This window comes from Cebus imitator, unplaced genomic scaffold, assembly GCF_001604975.1.
Source record: "Cebus imitator isolate Cc_AM_T3 unplaced genomic scaffold, Cebus_imitator-1.0 Scaffold0, whole genome shotgun sequence".
NCBI classification, from domain to species: domain Eukaryota; kingdom Metazoa; phylum Chordata; class Mammalia; order Primates; family Cebidae; genus Cebus; species Cebus imitator.
The window spans coordinates 19,625,637-19,643,444 of NW_016107315.1; the positions used below are offsets into that span (position 1 = coordinate 19,625,637).

Here is a 17,808-nt window from a genome sequence, read left to right on the forward strand (position 1 = left end):
TAAACAAGGTTTGGGGGACGGGGGAAACATGAGAGTCCCCTTTGAATATCTGAATGAGGGGATTTTATTATATCAGTTCTGTATGAGTTGAAGGGCCAAACTACAAACAATGCATTAGATCTATAACAAGGAGACAACCTAAATAATACCTCTCCAAGCCCCCAATTCTCTAAGGCTGGAGTGGGTTGCCCTGCTTTCCAGGTGAATTTCCTGCCACTACAGAGGTCAAGTAGAGTCGGACTGACCAGCTGGGCCACCATGGAGAAGATGGGAGATTCAGCTGGGTGGCTCTGTTACACGACATCTGAAGTCCCCTCCAATTCTGACAGGCTCAGACACCATGAGGGTGTTTTAATAATCACCACCCACCACACAGCACTGGTGAGAGGCTCAGATTCGATGATGTGTAGTATGTAAAAGTGCTTTGGAAACTCTAGAGTGCTTCACAGATGGAGGAGAGGTTGTTATTATTAAACATGAGATTTCCGGAATGTACTTCTGCCATAAAGCAAGGCACAGCTACATCTGCACAGCTCGTTTGACGGTGAAATGTAGGGGGAGCGGTGTGCTCTGCTCTGCCCACTAGGAGTGAATTTCCTTGTGTCCTTGAAGGAATCCACGAGTGGCTTCTGTTAGCTGAGCTCCTGAGGTGAAGAGGGTTGAAGGAGGTGCTTTTTTTCCTCCCACCTCCCTCTTCCTAGGCAGGACTTCAGGGAAAGGTCGGGCGGAGGGCCCTCACGGGTGAAAGAGGAAAGCTCAGAATAAAATGTAAATCAAAAGCGGACACTTGCCAGTGTCCCAAGAGGCCCCAACTGAGAGGCTGTGACTGGCAGAAGGACGGGAAGAAGACAGCAGAGCTGGTCTGAGAAGACGATGACTCAAATTTATATAGCTCATGGGGTCCAAGTCAGCAAACTGCATTTCCTGCAGGTTTGGAGAATGAGTGTTTATCCCCAAATAGGTTTCTTTTTCTAGCCAGAGACATCTACTTCCCAAGAACTGGAGCTCAAGGGAGAGGACCGGCAGCTGTCCACAGGGTTTGGGGGCCAGAAGGATGGGGATAACTTGAATTAAGTTTTTTGGGGGGATGTTATTGGGCAGCACAGCCTAAAGAATAGGATCACGGGTAGACCAGGGCAGAGTGTGGCTATTATGCAATGGGCTTGAACTGCCTTGTTCTGGCTTGTGAAAGCCAATTGTTAAATTTTCAGAAATTTTGCAAGCTGGTTGACATCACATTGGGAGCTTGAAATTGGCCATGGAGGGAGCATTTACACCATGGAAATTGGCAATTCTGCAAATCAGGGCTTACCCCTGCCCTCCCCCCGCCCCACTACCAGAGAGCAAGTTGTTAAATATTTACTAGCACACCTCTAATTTTGTTTTTTCCCCAAGTAGTTTTGTTCCATTCTTTGTGGTCTGGAATGGGAAGAAACTTGTGTTACCCACGCCAGGAGGCCACCTGGTGCATTTACAGCTGGTCTCAGAACTGGCCACTCCAGATTTGGAGCTTTTCTCCAAGGAGCCCTCAGAGCACTCTGGAGCCCCTACCTTGGCAGCCTGCTAGGGACAGGGGCAGGTAGGCCATCAGTGCAGGCACGGAGGACTGTCCCCTTTCAACCAGGGGAAGCTAAGGGACGGAGGAGAGGCAATGTGGAACAATGTCCTGAGAACTGCCTTGGAGACCAGAAAAGCCTCAGAGAATGGAAAGAGCAGAGGAATCAGCCCTGAGTTTGATGCTCCTCTGCCAATTATTAGCTGCGTGTTTTGGGACAAGTTTCTTGACCTCTTTGGTTTCCTAATTTGTAAAATGTAGGGATAATACTCACTCTACAGGTTTAGGCTGTTCGGATTAATCAAATGAACCAATGGCTACTGATGGGGCAGGAGGCAGCATTCTCTGGGGAGGCCCCTATGAGATGTGATGTTGTGCCAGTACCTACACACGTGCTAATAAAATATTTCTGGGCTGGGTGTGGTGGCTCACACCTGTAATTCCAGTGCTTTGGGAGGCTGAAGCTGGCTCTGCACTTCCCATGTCCTCTCTTGGCCTAGGTTTCTTTCTTGGGGCAAAGACCCTGGGGCCATTACCTTCATGCACTTCCCTCCTGTAGATGCTATAACCACTGGACTTCTCTCTGCCGTCTAACCAGAACCAGTTCTGCCTTAAGCTTGTAGCTAAGGAACCCCTGCCCAGGTTCTTGGTTTGAAGGTTCCTTCTTTTCCCATCCTAAAAAGGAGTGGGAAGAGGCGAGGGTTGTCAGATGTATGTGCAGGTGTGCAAAATCTGAGTGGGGCTGAGAGATCCAGCCACACTGGCAGTCTGGCCTCCGACTCATGAAAATGTGTAGGATATGCTCCCTGGTGTGTTTTAAGGGGTGCTGGGAAGCATCTTACCTGCTCTCACTGACACCCGAAGCCCCCACAGATGCTTCTTTTAAGTATCATCTTTTTCCACTTGTAGGGCAACAGTGACATGTTTTGTTCTAATAAGCTAATAAAATATTTCTGGGCTGGGTGTGGTGGCTCACACCTGTAATCTCAGTGCTCTGGGAGGCTGAGGCAGGAGGATTGCTTGAAGCTAGGAGTTCAAGACCAGCCTGAACAACAAAATGAGAACCAATTTATAAAAAGTAAAATAAATTAGCTAGATGTGGTGGTGTGTGCCTGTAGTCTCAGCTACTCAAAAGGCTGGGGCAGGAGGATTGCTTGAGTCCAGGAAGTCGAGGCTGCAGTGCACTATGGTCATATTGCTGCACTCCAGCCTGGGAGACAGGGTGATATCCTGTCTCTAAGAAACAAAAAAAGCCAAAGGTTATGTAGGCTTTCATGGTTGACGATAACCCTGTGCAGTAGGTTATCATCATCTCCATTTCGCAGATGAGAAAACAGAAACCCACAGAGGGCTTTCTGACTAACCACACTATGTGAATTGGAGCATTTAATTACTTTACTTTGAAGAAGAGAATGGGAAGATTTTTCCCGCTCTGTGAAAAAAGAGGCAGGAGGTGTAGTGAGGCTCAAATTAGAATGAAACTTCACCCCGCCCACCTGGCACGTGCTCTAAGTCTCTGCCTAGTCCACCCCATCCTCACTGCTGGTTCCAGTTTGTCCCTCTCCCTCAACAAACCTCTCCCCTACAAGTTCAAATCATTCTCCCAACAATAATTGTGCCAGAAACAGTTCTCCCATGCAGAACCCAAGTAGAAAGGCACAGCTGGTTTATTAAACAGAGGTGGCTCACTGCTGGGTCGACTTCCCTCCAAGGCTGCGAGAAGCTTGGAGACCTAGGGCCCAGAGGAAACCTGCCTGCAGGGGCTGCAAGCCTTCTGGAGCCTGGAGGCCTGAGTTTCATTCACCTGCTGCCTCCTGCAAGCTTCCCTTAAGACTTCCTCTCTTGCTCATGGGAGGTGGGAGCAGATGGTGTAGAAGGGGGGCTGACACCAAGGTCTTTCCAGCACCCATAGAAGATGGTTGGCACTGGGGAGAGCAGAAGCGTCGGTTTCAGATAGAGCTCGTTTTGAATCCCACCCTTACCACTTACAACCTTAAAGATGTAACTTTACCTTCTGGGGCTTCAGGTTCCTCATCTGAAAAATAGGCAAGGTGCTTCCTACCTCCCACCGCCATGGTGGGGATAGCTATCTCCTCCAGTAGCATCTGCAACAGGGTCAGGCTCCTCTGCCCCAGGCGTGCATGGCCCTCAGCACGCTGCCGCGACCTGCTTGCTCACTCGCCTCTCTTCCTCACTAAACTGTAGGATCCTTGAGGGCAGGACCAGGGCTTTCCTGTTTACGGTCGTAGCCTCAGTGTCTGGTAGAGAGAGTATCTGAAATGTCTGCTGAATCAGGAGTGACTGGTACGGAGTGGGCAAGTCCGGTTGAATGCTACCATTTAGCTGCAGGTTTACCTCCTTGACCCTGAATCCTCGGACCACAAAAGAGAAGTCTACAGTTCCTGACCACACAACTGACTGGGGGGAACTGGGGGTCCAGCCCAGAGCTGGAGACGATGGGACAGAGCACAATGTGCTGGGGATGAGCCTCTGCTTTGCATTTGGCTCTCTCCTGCCTGTGTGATTTGGGCAAGTTACTCAACCTTTCTCAACCAGGGTCCTCATCTATAAAATGGGAATAATTATACTCAAGGTACAGGGTGTTCAGAATTAAATGAGACAATTATATGCAAAGTAGCTGGCACTCAGAAGATATTCAGCATATGGCGGTTATTGTTAATATAATCCACACAGCCTACAGCCCACACCCTGAGAGCTGGCTGCTGTTGTTTCTCTTGTGTGGGCTGCCCTGGGGGTCCTGCCAGTATGGATGCTACCCCTGCTGAAAGAACCCATTCTGCATAAGCTCCCTGGGAAGCAGGCAATTGTGAGTTCAAGTGCAGGAAAAGGGGGCCCCTGGTGTCACAGAAGGTCACATTACATGTTACCAGCTTGGAATTGAGGCTCAGAGGAAATAAGTCAGTTCCCCAAGGCAATGACTCAGTTCCTCTGGGCCTCAGTTTCCCCATCAGGTAAAAATGGAGCTATTAATATCTCTTCCCAGGGCTACTATGAGACCGTATGTAAGGGTGCATTGCAAGCAGCAGATGTCGGCAAACCATGGTTTCTAAGCAATTCTACTGCTTCCTCTTCCTAGATTTCTCCTTTGAATCAAATCCCCTGTTCAGATTCTGCCCAAGTGACCCCACACCTCCCATGCCTCCCCCCACCCCTCCTCCACATAGTCTTGCTTGTTGTGACTATTACACCCACACACCCCTGCCCCAATAGAGCCTCTTTCTGAAAACACTGAACACCCAAGCCTGCACCTTCTCAGCACAGACACTCCTTCTAAGAAGGACATCCCCTCTTCTGAGCCCTCCACCTGGCAAGGCAGAGTGGGTGCCAGCCAGCTCCAGGAGGGCCCCCTTAGGCTACCAAAACCTTGTGTTCTAGCCCCCTGGGGCTGCCCAGGCCTGGCCCTCTAGGGGCTGCTGGCACTCCCTCCAGCTCGGAGCAAGCCGGGTATGGGATCAGTTTCCTGGCAACCAGGAGAGAAGCCAAGGACCTGGGAAGAGGTCAGGGCTTGAGACCACTTGGTAAACATCAAGTTTGACCTGAACAGGTAGGAAGGAGCAGGGGGCATGAACAATGTTGGGGGGCACAGCCCCCAGGGCGCTCCAGACCTGGGCGTGCTCAGGTGAGTTGGAGTTCAGGTATATGTCCAGTTTAAAGACATGGGTGACCCAAGCAGGCAGAGAGGTCACTGTGCACAAAGAGAAGAATGGCCCAGCAGAAAGGGAAAAAGAGAAGTCTTCTTTGATGAGTCAAAGCAAAGGAAGGTGGGTCCCCATATGGTCCCTGGGTGTTGTCCCCAGGGGCAGAGGGACCCTTTTGTTACAGTCACAGAGAAAGCTTAGGGGAACTTTGAAAGATGATGAAAACTGCTCACGCAGCCTTGCCACCTGCATAGCCCTCTTCCCCTTACCCTATAGCCTCAGACCTACCCATAGTTGCTTGAATGCACCCGATCGTGGCCATCTTCCTGCCTTTGCCTCCACCCCTGCCTCAGCAGGGACAGTCCTCATGTCCGCTGCAGACACCCTCCCATCCAGCTGCAGCTTCAACTCTCCCAAGAAGCCTTTACTGCTTCTCCGCCCTCCTCAGACCTACACAGACTGGATTCCTGCCTCATCTGAACACCTGCACCTCAGCACCTGCAACAGCAGGCCCCTTGCCTGTCTCTTGAGCAAGCTGGTCTTCCAGCTCCATGCCTGCCTGTGGTGCACTCCCATGTATTAAATGACCAAAGGAGACAATGACTGCGTGATGTGTTCAAGGTCTCAGGGGTCCCAAAGTGGGAGAGGCCAAAGAACGTTCCTCAAAATATTCCCCAACCTAGTTAGCCCAGGGAGCGGAAGGGCCGGCAGCAGAGCCGGGAAGCCCAATGTAGCTCAAAGAGGCTCTCGGAACAGCAGGCCTTGGTCACCTCCATTCTGATCCCGGGCCAAGTGGATAGAACAGACCACAGAAGAGTTACTCAGTGGTGTACAATGGGGTTTCAGTTAGTTAATTAATTTTAAAAGGGTTTGTAAGTGATGATTTACAAAATGTGACTCATGGAACATTCGCTGGCCCTAACTGAATTTCCTGGGCTGTCAATGACAGGAGGTTAAGAAAGAAAAGCTGTTCCACTTCCCAGCTTTGTGTAGTTTCCTGGGAGCTGATGCCCCCTGCCCATCTCATCGCTTCCCTCTGGAAGATCCTTCCCTTTTCTAATAGTCCCAAACCAGTGATTTCCAACCCTTCCGAGGGCATGCCCTTCCGAAGAGGTCCTTCAGAGGGCATGCCAGAATCCCAGTGTGTGCACAGCACTGTGTGTGTGTGTGTATGTGTGTGTGTGTGTGTGTGTGTGTGTAAGCGTGTGCTCATAGCTGGAAAAACCTATTTGACATGCCTATTGTGTTCCTAATAAAAAGTAATTAACGTTCAATCCATCTGTGCTGCCAGAGATGTGCGGGTGATTGAGTGAAGAATCAAGTTGGGGTGGAGGTGAAAAGGGGCCGAGGAGCACCACTGTACTGTTTGTACCCACACTCCCAACAGCCTCGTAAGGCAGGGAGGGCAGTTATTCTCATTTTACAGACACAGAAAATAAGACTCCAAATGGACTGTAAGCTCCAAGAGGGCAGGAACTCTGCTGATTTTGCACCCCAGAACACAGCACAATGTCTGCACGGTCCACAGGAAGCACTCAATGTTTATCGAATGGATGAGTGAATGAAAGAAACAGCTACGAAATTACTTGCCTAAATTTGTATAAGTCATCAGCAATGAAGCTGGGACAAGGCCTGATTCCTGAATTTCTACGAGGTTGAGTCACCCCACCCTCCTCTTCAGACCACAGACTACAAGGACGTCAAGCATCCTGGGGCCCTAACTCACCCGCCCGCCTCCTGCCAGGCTGCACAGACACCAAAGCTTTCTGAAGATGTACTAAGACCAACAACATGGGAAAGGGAGGCGGAGCGTGTAAGATCCTCCCCAGACCCGCTGCTGACTTGGATCACCAGTCCCCTGATTTATTTTAGGCTTTGTATCCCTGGGCCATTAACCATTTTTGTAGCTGTTTAAGGCATTTGTCCTGCTTGGGGACAAGGGGGTAGACTATAAAATCTCTGTTTTTGGTAAATCTCAGAATATACTAAGTTCATCAAATAAAAAACCTAGATCAGGCCAGTAGAGTGTTTCTTCCCAAGCTTTAAAGTCATGCTGACAGCCCACCATCTCCTACATGGAGCATAAAGGCCCCATGGTTGGACCTGGAGGTTGTTTTTGCCTTTTACACAATCAAGTGTCCACGTCTTGGGTGAGTTGGAGTTCGGGGATATGTCCAGTTTAAAGACATGGGTGGCCCAAGCAGGCAGTGAGAGAGGTCACTGTGCACAAAGAGAAGAAAGGCCCAGCAGAAAAGAAAAAAGAAAGGGAAGAGTCTGTTTTGGTGAGTCAAAGCAGGGGAAGGTGGGTCCTCTTACGGTCCCTGGAGTGTTGCCCCAGGGGCAGAGGGAGCTGTCAATCACCATCACAGAAAAGGCTTAGGGGAACTTTCAAAGCTGCTGAATTAACTCTATTGCTGCAAAGCGAATGTGTTTCACAGGCAGCTGAGCAGAGGGCCCTGCAAGGCAGGGGGCTCCAGCCCTTAAAGAGATGAGAGGAATGTAAAGCGAGTGTGAAAACATCTGAACCCGCTTCTGCCTGTCACAGCTGTGTGGCCTGGATGGAGGCTATTCACAGCTAGGGGCCCCAGCCACCCTCTTTTGCCTCCAGTTAATGAAGCCAGCATGGGGATTCTAATGACTGATCAAAGCCCATCCAGCTTCCCCAGGATGTCTGCCTCCCCTGGCCCCACCTGGAGCGGGGATGGTGCTAGGACAGGGAGGGAAAGAAGGTGCCCAGAGAGACAGGTCTTGTTTCCTCAGTGTGGCTGGCCCAGCCTTAGTCTTCCTCTTGCAGGGTAGGTAAGACACTGTTGTCTTGGCCCCAGATCTCTGAGTGCCATGTCCTGGAGTCCCAGACAACATTCTCCCCGCTCTGAGGGATGCTGGAGGATCAGGGTGGGGGAATGGGAGGGATGCAGCTTTTGCAAAGGGGCCTTAAGCAACTTACTTCCTTCAGAAGTGAGTCTCCCAAATCAGACCTCAACTATGAGTTCTAACTGCCTGTCTTGTCTCCCTCTGGTCAAAAATGAGGCTGCATCCTTGGTGAACTGACAAAACCCTTTTAATGCCACTCATCATCAAGTGATGCTACGTAAGCACCTTGCTACCTCCCCATCAGTTTGTTCCTAAACTATCTGTTGAGTTTAGTTCTACATCAACAGGGGCTGTGCCTAGTGGGTCAGACTAGGATCCGCTAGGATTTCTGCTTTCTAGTCCAATGCTCACGTAGCTGACATGCAGGGGACACGCAGACTGAGGCATACTAAACATCGAATACATACTCAAATAGACCAGATACAATATTTGTCTTGCCAATAAGCCAAGGGCAAAGATATTTGTGGAACAGTAGGTATGCGTCTGTGTTTGATGAAGAGTTGCGGGGGTTGCTGATAGTGAGAGTGTGTTTTGTGTGGGAAGGTGAGGGGAGAGAAGTGGTTGCCTTCGCTAGTGAATCCGGATGGCTCCCTGGAGTGGCTGATGGCGCTAAGGAAGTGAGAACTTTGCTTGGTGGGTGATGTTGCATATGCGTGTTACAGGAAGGTCTTGAGTGACATTTCTGAGAGTACAAGAATGAGAGGTATTTGCCAAGAAGGAGTGACAGGGTGCTTGTGTGTTTCCAAGAAAATTCTGGGAGGGGTGCTGGAATGACACTTGCTGGGATTCTAGGCAAGGCAGGAGAGGAGAGAAACAGAAGGGTCAGTGGGGATGCTGGGGTCAAACAGAATAGGAGCAAACAGAAGGGTCAGTGGGAGGAGGGGCCCATGAAAGACCAGCTGACAGCTAGGCCCACTGTGGCAGAGCTGCAGAACAGAAGCGGGTGATGTTGGAATCAACACAACGCACTGAACTGAGGACCACACGCCTAGGTCAAATCCAGGTCTCCCTAGAGACAGTGTGTTCAGTAGGCAATCACTGTAGAATTCAACCACCCCAGTGACTTAACCCTACCTCTTCAGGGAATAAAATGGGGGTCTGCATCAAGGACCCAGTTCACAGCAGGCTGGAATTGGGGTCCTGTATTTAGACAGTAGAGGGCACTGCTACTCTGGCAGAATTTAGCAGGAAGCCACCAGAAGGAGGAAGTAGGCCACAGGGAGGGTTCCACTGGGTTGTTGCTTTTGCAGTTTCTTTTTATTTTTGAGACAGAGTCTCACTCTGTCTCCCAGGCTGGAGTGCAGTGGTGCAATCTTGGCTCACTGCAATCTCCACCTCCTGGGATCAAGCAATACTCCTTCTTCAGCCTCCTGAATTGCTGGTATAGGCATGTGCCACCATATCTGGCTACTTTTTTTTGTATTTTTAGTAGAGACGGGGTTTCACTGTGTTGGCCAGGCTGGTCTCGAACTCCTGACCTCAGACAATCTGCCCACCTCAGCCTCCCAAAGTGCTGAGATTACAGGCATGAGCCACCTCACCCAGCCTGCTTTTAAGCTAAACATACCGTCATCCTTCAGTGCACAATCAACAGACAGTGATGGCCTTACAAGCAATTGCAGTTTCCCCAGGATGGACTGCAACAGAACTGAGGGGCTAGATGCCACTTAGCCATCGTATCACTTGGCTTGTGACCAAATAGCACAAGGCCGTAACCAATGCTTCTCTACCAAAATGGGAAGAAAAAAAAAAGCCTCCCTCATTTTTAATAACTTTATTCCCCAAACTTCAAAAATGAAATTGCCAAGTTAAGAACTTGCCTTGAAAAAAAATTCTAATTTATTATAAAGAAGGTCCGGGGCTTGGGAATTTTTTAATGCAGATTCCTAATTTTCCAAAGTGAGATTCTCCTGTGCATTTGAATAGATTATGCTCGGTATTGCTAGCCCTTAGCACAACGGGAACATTATTAAAACGATCGCATGGGTCTCAGAGGAAGGGCTCTGCATCTCGCTTCCTTTTTCATTTGGGAGACTTCATATCAGAGACTGTCCATTTGTTGCCTGTGGAAGAAACTGGGTTTCTGAAGCGCTGATGGAGAGGTGTGCTCAGCTGTCCAGGTCGTGAGGAAACAAGCCGTAGGGGGTCCAAAAGTAACAAGATTAGACCTAAAGGAATGAGGAGGGAGTGGGCCTTGTTTCTTGAGAGCTCTGTTTTGGACAGGATTCCCTGATGTTCCTGACCTACATTCCTACCTGGCCCTGCTTCCCTGAAGATGTGGAGTCTCAGAGAGCAGTCTGGTTCTTGGGGATATGAGCATTCTGAAGGGAAATGCAGTAGAGTCTCCCTGTGGGAAGCTGGGGTCCATATCTCAAAAACATAAAGGGAAGAAGTCAGGGGTCCAGTGCAAGTTTGCAGAAAGCGCCAGCAGCCAGGCATGCGTGGAAGAGCTGTTCCTACAAGGGAGCCCCTCCTAGAAGCCTGAAAGAGTGGACAGAAGGGCCTTAAATACCAGCACTCTGGAGAGAACAGCCTTTCTCCCTAGCGTCAGAAGCCTTTATTCGGGGGGGGGCTCCCCCAGTTCCCCACCCTCCCACTCTACTCCTGCCCTAACCCCTCTCCATAGCCCTACATCCTGCTCAGTTCCCTTGGGAACCAGCTCAGCTTAAGGAAGGCCCTTGGCAATTTGGCCATAGCCTAGTGGCTTCGTCAAGGTCTTAAAGACCCCAACACCTTGACCTGGTCAATTCACCATGGACACTGATACTTCTCATCAGACATTTCACTCGTGGATTGCCTAGGTTACAAGTTCATGGCAGCTTCCCCACGGCAAATTATTCTTTTGCTCTAAATGTGAAAATTTTAAATGGTGACATTCTGGCGAATTCTCAGAGAGGAGAGCCTTCGGGCAGTGCCTGCATCCGGCTTCTGCCTGAGACGTTAGATATGGAAGTGGAGTCTCCCTTCTTCCTCCCAAAGGCTAGAGCAGCTCAGTGGTGACTTCTGGGGGACTGAGCACCTTAGGGCTGCAGCCCACATCCGTCCGTCCCTCGGCAGCTGCGGTTTATTAATCCAGCTGTATGCTGATCCTTAGGCTTCTGGATCAGCATTCAACACAGGCCCTTACTGCAGCTCTCCTGATAATCCCCACCAAACCAAAACTTCTGCCAGCTGTCCAGGCAGTCAAAACAGGGAGGGGTGGGTGAGAGGGAAGTGGCCGGCACCGGCCCTGCCAACACAGTATTCTCTGATCTCTCAGCCTTGCCCTGGTTATCCTTGAGGCTTTGGGTATGGAGGGGTTGGTGTTGGCACCTACCACCTGCTAAATACAGGAAGGGTCCCCATCTGTGTTCCCCATTCTAACTGTGAAGTTTAGAGAGAGAATCCAGTTACAAAAGAAGTGGAGCCCAAGCTCCCACCACTTAATCGATATGTGGGCATCCACTGTGCTGGCTGAGCGGAGTGGGGATGGGTCTGCTTCTATTGAGGAAGGATGATGTTGCCCCCATTCTGGCCCCTAGCAACTCCTTCTCTCACTTCTTTCTTGGAAGGCAAAATGTTCCCGTCGGTTGAAGGCTCCTTCTGATCTTCGTCTCGGGAGCTGAGACTACAGAGGGAAGGGACTGACATAGTGTTGGATGCCTGGAAGCTTTCAAATACAAGGGCCATGTAAAGGCCAAGTTCAACCCTGTGGTTTGTTCATGGAGGCTAATGGCATGAGCAGCGAGCTCACTGAGGATGGGGTTAGGCTGGGAGAGCTGGGCAAGTAACGTGATTTGATAGGTGGGAGCCGGGCCATAGACACGTGCTCAGAGGTTGGCAAATGACCAGCGTTTTTGGACTTTCAAGTGCAGATCAGTCAAAGGTGCTCCATATGCCGGGTATGCTAGAGAGTGGTCCCACAGCATTTGGTAAACTCCTGGGGGATGACAATGATGTTTAAAGCAGCTACTATATGTTCCCACTAGGCTGGGGACGGCAGGGCCATAGTAAGCACAAGCCCGGCATCTGCATCTTAAGATCCTTTTCATGCTGCACGTATCTTCCGTGTGAATGGCTGTGTTTGAAAATGCCAGTGAGTGGGGGATGGCAGGGGAGGGTTGAAAGTGGCTGCTGGAGGAGTGCAGATGGTAGCCTGCCCACAGCACCCAGCGGGCACCTGCTGCACATGGTGAATGTGTGGATGGACATTGTATCTGGGTGCATTTCACATCACAGTTACCCAATAAATAATGATCCAATTCAAATTTACAGGAGATCGTGAAGGGAAGGGTCAGAGAACAGAGACTTTTGTGAAAGCAGACACAAAACTCAGTTTCCAAAGAACCAAGGGCAGGCAAGAGGAGCACCTGGGGGAAGCAAATATGAAAAGTGGATGGTCTCAAGGATGCAGGAGGGCAGCCCCCAAAAGCTGGGCAGGCTTCCAGGAGGAGGAGGGCTGACAGCATGAAGACAACGAGAAGACACTGCTGAGGAAGGGCCTGCTGCAGGAGCGGCAATCGGGGTGGGGCGGGGGGCGCAGAAGATCTTGGGGAGCGGCTGTGTCTGAGCTAAGGGATGGAAGCTGGGGACCAGAGGGAAGGGGTTGCCGTGTGTAGAGAAAGAATCTCTGCTTTTTAAAAGTAGAAGCCCAGAAGAATTCTTAAGAGAACAAATATTCTCTTGACAAGCAGGCAGAGGAGGACAAAAGGGCCCAAGTGACTGGAAAATGCGGGGCCTGGCACCCAGGAGCCTCTGAGTAGGAAGTTTCTCGAACACTCAAAGGGCGGTTCCACTGACATGTGGTACCTGGGTTTCCCCAACTGTGGATTTCGCCCCAGTCACAACAAAGGGGTTTGGCTGTGCTTGTCTGCTGTCTGCGGGGTGGGGTGGGGGACAGGACTGTGACCTCTACTCCAGCTTCCAGTCCGAGGTCTTGGGGTCTGAACATGGTGACTCCCCTCGGCGTCCGTGTTTGCAGGCCTCTCGCTCCCCAGGCTGCCGCCAGAACATGGTTGAGGGAGGCCCGGCTCTGCACCTGGAATATCCCAGCCTGCAGCTGGGGCTCTGAGGCCACCACACTCCCTCCCCCGTGGTGGAGGCAGCGGCCCCTGCGCACTCACCTGTGGGCTGTCCTGGTAGGGTGGGGGCGGGACATTCTGCGTGGCCATCATCGTCAGAGCGGGGGCTGGGGAGGCATGTTGCATCATGGGATTGATTCACATGGAGGACCTGTGGGCAGGAGAAAGGGGGCCGCACCGTTAACACTGCCCAGCAGGCCCGCCCTGGGCACCCAGCCGCTCCCTGTGTCCCCCGCTGGGCCACCTGGGCCGGCTGAGTGCCGCCAGGGTTGCAGACCCTTCAGGGCAACAAATGAGAGCTAAGGGAGAGGCCTGGGTGGGGAGGGGCTTGCTGTGCTATTTTGGCTGGAAAGAAACAATATTCAAATCATATGTAAAACAACCGGTGCCCCTGCTGCGGCGCTTTGTTCAGCATCGGCTCCGGCCGGGTGTGCGTGTGGGGAGGGGGTGTGAAGGGGGAGGGGGCCTGGCTGGTGGCAGCACCCGGGGACTGGAGGCCATTTGGATAGCCCTCCTTCCCCAGGGAGGGCCCTAAGTCCCAGCCTGATAAGGGTGCTCCTGGCCCCGCTGTTTCCTAGGCGTTCTGGAGCTGCCACGACGGCGCACAGGGGCAGGAGGGCCTCAGGCCAGCTCCAGGGACCCAGGGTCTCCAGGCGCCGAGCTCGCCCCTCCCCAGGGCTCACCACACCCCCTAGTGGTGGCCCGGACCTAGGGGCCCGGACCCCTCCTCAGACTGCAGCCCCAGGGTGGCTGCTTGGAGGCCTTGGGGAAGGGAAAGGGGCAGGGCACGCCAGGCCACTCAAGGTACTTTCCAGGCGCGGGCTTGTGACTGGGTGTGGCCTCAGATGTGCCTGCACATCCTATTAGGGAGGACTTTCCTCAGCCTTGGTTCAGCACGGTCACCGGAATGTGGGGCTGTCAGAAGAGCTATCAGAGCCAAATGGGCACCTGCCACTTTGGCTGGTAGAAGGGCGACTTGTGAATGGGAGGGCGGGGGTTGGGGGGCTCGTTAGTGAAGCTGGGTTGGAAGCAGCACCTCCAGATTCCCAGCTCTGGGTCTGCTCCGCTGTACCCCCATCTTTTCCCCATCCGCAGTAAGCAGGTGAGCTGTCTCCATGAAACTTACTAGGACGTGGTGCTGTAAGTGGAGACAGCCAGCTGTGCCACCCAAGGAAACGGAATGCCCGAGAGCTGTTGTGCTACAGTAGATGCTCTGAAGTATTTATATCTGGAAACCACAGGCTAGTTGCCTGTTACAGGGTTGTCTGTCCACTGGACGCTGGGAGGTTGCTAAGAGCCTCTGTGGAGTGCAGGACCGTCCTTCTCCTGGGTGGAGGGCACTGTTGACCTAGAAACCTTTGTGAGCACAGCACTCACACCCTCCGTCTCCTCTCCCTGAGGCACCTAGGGCTGCATCCTCTTTCAGCCTGATCCTTCCCAGGGTCTGCCAAAATGTTCACAGACCTGAATTCTGTGGAAATTTGAGAGTGCTTTGGAGCTGCTGTCAAGTAAAGGGGCCGGCCTCCAGGGCCGTGTGTGTGTGTGTGTGTGTGTGTGTGATTCTTCTGGTTCTTTTTCAGGAAGCAGAAGTAAGATCTACTCTGACTTGACCTGAGTCTCCAAAGTACCAAGTATGCTTTGACCTTCTGCAAAAAGCACTGTAAATGCACGTTTCACTCAATAGATGTCTACCAACTACCAACCCTGCAGAAAACTATGTAAGGGGGTGTGCTGGGACAGATGAACGAGGCAAGGTCTTCTGTCCAAGGAGTGTGGCTAGGGGAGGGAGGTCATGGTCCTGTAGGAAGGAAGAAGGTGAGGTGGTGTTGGGCGGAGAACACACAGGGAGGGATGGCTCCCCCAGTGCTAAAACTGCTGACTGCAGGCAGGTTCTCATTGGCCTCACTGCCTGTTGCTTGTCCCTGCCTGGCCTCCTTCAGAAGCTACAGACCACCAGGATATCTTCACAATAATAGCACTCAGGGCCTCACCCATCTCACACACTGCTGGACCCTGAGATCTGGTTTCCTTTAGCAAAGGGATACAGGAGGGGGCCTTGGGGAAGCCTCTCTCTTCAGGCAGGGGAACCAAGGCCTCTGTTCACAGCTGGGTCTTTGTCTGGGTGATGGTCAGCATCCCAGAGAACTAAGAGCAGAGTGAGGAGGGTTGCAGAGGGAAAAAAAGGCAGGGGGGAGATGTACACTCTTTGAGATATCAGAAGGAGCTTCCGGAATTAAGACTTTTGAGATATTAAAGTGGATGGAATTTCTCTTTTTTGAACCCTGATAAAATAAAGGGAATAGAAATATTTCAGGGGCCTATGAAGCTTAGCCTTCCCTGGAACTCTGGCAGAGAAGGCAACTTTGGATAGGGCCCAAGGGTCAGGATGGTGGTATCTCTTTCAGGGAGCATCAATCACAGATGCTCATCCGCCAGAAAAAAAGTGAAGGGCTATAGCACTGTAGTGCCTGCAGCCTCCAGAAGAGGGAGCCTCGGGACAGAGTCAGGGTGGGAGCCGCCTCTAGGAAGGAGGGCTTTCTCCCGTCTTAGGGGCGACTAGTTCTCTTTAGCCTCGGGCTTGGGTCTTTGGTAACCTCATTCCATGGATTAGAAAGTCATAATGAAGGCAAAACAAAGGAGGCTCAACGAGGAGGGCATAGACTACAGAGAGAGGCGCCTTTCATTCACATTCTTTTGTTCACTGTCCGGTGAATGGAAGGTAGGGTCATTTTAGAGGCACTGTCCCTGGAAATATTAGTAGCAGCAGGAGGCAGCCCTGTCTAGGGGTAAGGAGGGATGGTTAAGAGTAGTCTGCACCCAGAGACAACCACCCGTGAGGCTGAGAAGAGACTCTTCAGTCCTGAGCCCACCAGGCTGTGGAGCAGGGCCAGAACTGCCTAGGCAGAGGACACAGGAATAATGTTCTGAGGACCCAGATGGCCCTGGCCCCTCCCCCTCCTTGGGTCACCATAGGCCACTAGGCCACTGCCCCATTACCCTGTGAGGGCTTCTCCTGCAAGAGAACAGGAGGCCTTTTCATCAGAGGCTTAAGTTTCCTTCTCTGCTCGCTCAGGCACAGAAGTCTCCGGCAACCTGACACTCCGGGAGCTCAGCTGCTGCAGGACCCTGCACCCTGTCCAGAAGCCTGCTCTTTTCCTCACACCTCCCACCAACACATGCACTTCCCCGGTTCCTGAGGGGCCACGTGCAACCATTCTGGAGAGGAATTTGGGGATCTGACTTGCCTTATCTGGGACTTGGCTGGGACTTTGCATGGGGTGTAGGAGAACTCCTTGAGCCATAGTGGGGGTGGGGGGTTGGGGGTCCCAGCCCTCTAGGGGAAGACTGCTATGTTTGCACTTTCTTTGGGAGAGGGAGGGGAGCAGCAGGCCTGAGCCCCTGCAAGCCCAGGCTTCGGGCTTCGGGCTACAGAGCTTTTGTCTCAGACTCTGAGAGGCTGCTCGGCCCTGTCCACAGGACCCAGAGCTTTGTCACCAGACACCTGGGCACTCAAGGGGGCACAGCCAAGACTGCAAATGGAGGACAGACGAGGAGCACCTCCCACAGAGAGATTTCCCATGGCGGACAGGCTGATAGGGAAAGGTTGCTTTTAGATTTGTTTTGTTCAATGCTGAAAACCTTTACGATATGACATCTAGGAGGGAAACATTCTAATGCAACACTCGACTCCGCAATGATATCCAAGAAGAAATTATTTGTGTCTCTGATATCATCAGAAGAAGCTAAAATGCCATTTTACAGAGCCCAGGAGCCAGCAAGGCAGGGTCAGTGGATGCAGATCGGGAAAGCACACCCCTTTAGGAAATGGGCTGGGCAGTCCTGGGCACCCACCTCCCTCAGCCTCCTCAACACAGGGCCCCCTCCTCGCAGCCCTGCACCACCAGGCCCGCAGTCAGGTGCCCCAAATTCAGTGTGTTGACAAACAGACTCAGGAAAAAATACCAAGCTCATTAGGAAGGAGCTCATTAGGACTTGTTGACATGAAACCCATTAGACCAATTAACATTCCATTAACGGCCTGGGGCACCAAGGGGTTAATGCTGCTGGGCAGTAATTGGGCCGGGATGCCGGGGTTGGGGGCTCAGGGCCTTAAGGATGAGACACAAAGTCTAATTGGGAGCTTTCTGGCCAGCTGGCCTGACAGCATTTGTTCCTGGCCCCTGACCCTAGCTGAGACAAATTGAGGGGGGAGAGGGGAAGTAGGGCCAGCTCACTTGGCCCCTCACTGTCCCAGCCACCTGCCCCAAACTGGAGGCTGGGCCCATGGCTGGCACAAGGACAAGGGGGAGAGGACACTCCCACCCTCCTGGACTCTGACAGTCCTGTTTTCTTCCTTCACGCCCTTCCCCACACTCCCTCTGGTCAAGTTTCTTTCTGAGCCCAGGGCAAGTGAGTCCCTTCTCTGCAGGAATTGCTTTTCAGTGATGTTACCCTCTTAGAAAAACTCTTTGGAGAAACTGGAATCCTTGAGGCCTAGAGCTCCATTCATCTGAAGAGTGCTGGAGTTCAGAGAGAGGGATGGAGGGAAGGGTGGCCCTGGGTCTGCCTGCCTTCCGGCCCCTGACTTTCTCCCTTCCTTCACCCATTCTTCCTCCTTTCCTTCCTTCCTTCCTCCCTCCTTGTCCCTCCTTCCCTTCCT

The 17,808-nt window shown here is 52.0% G+C and overlaps 1 protein-coding gene across 7 annotated transcripts in view; it reads right to left on the reverse strand.

Moving 5' to 3' along the window:
- The window catches only part of PKNOX2 (PBX/knotted 1 homeobox 2), a 267,999-nt gene that overhangs the window by 69,579 nt on the left and 180,612 nt on the right, over positions 1–17,808 (reverse strand). For all 7 annotated transcript variants that reach the window (XM_017523819.1, XM_037736405.1, XM_017523828.2 and 4 more), the window contains one exon: positions 13,191–13,299. In XM_017523819.1, coding sequence (XP_017379308.1) covers positions 13,191–13,277 — 87 coding nt within the window. In that variant the 5' untranslated portion in view covers positions 13,278–13,299. The remainder of the gene's footprint in view (positions 1–13,190; positions 13,300–17,808) is intronic.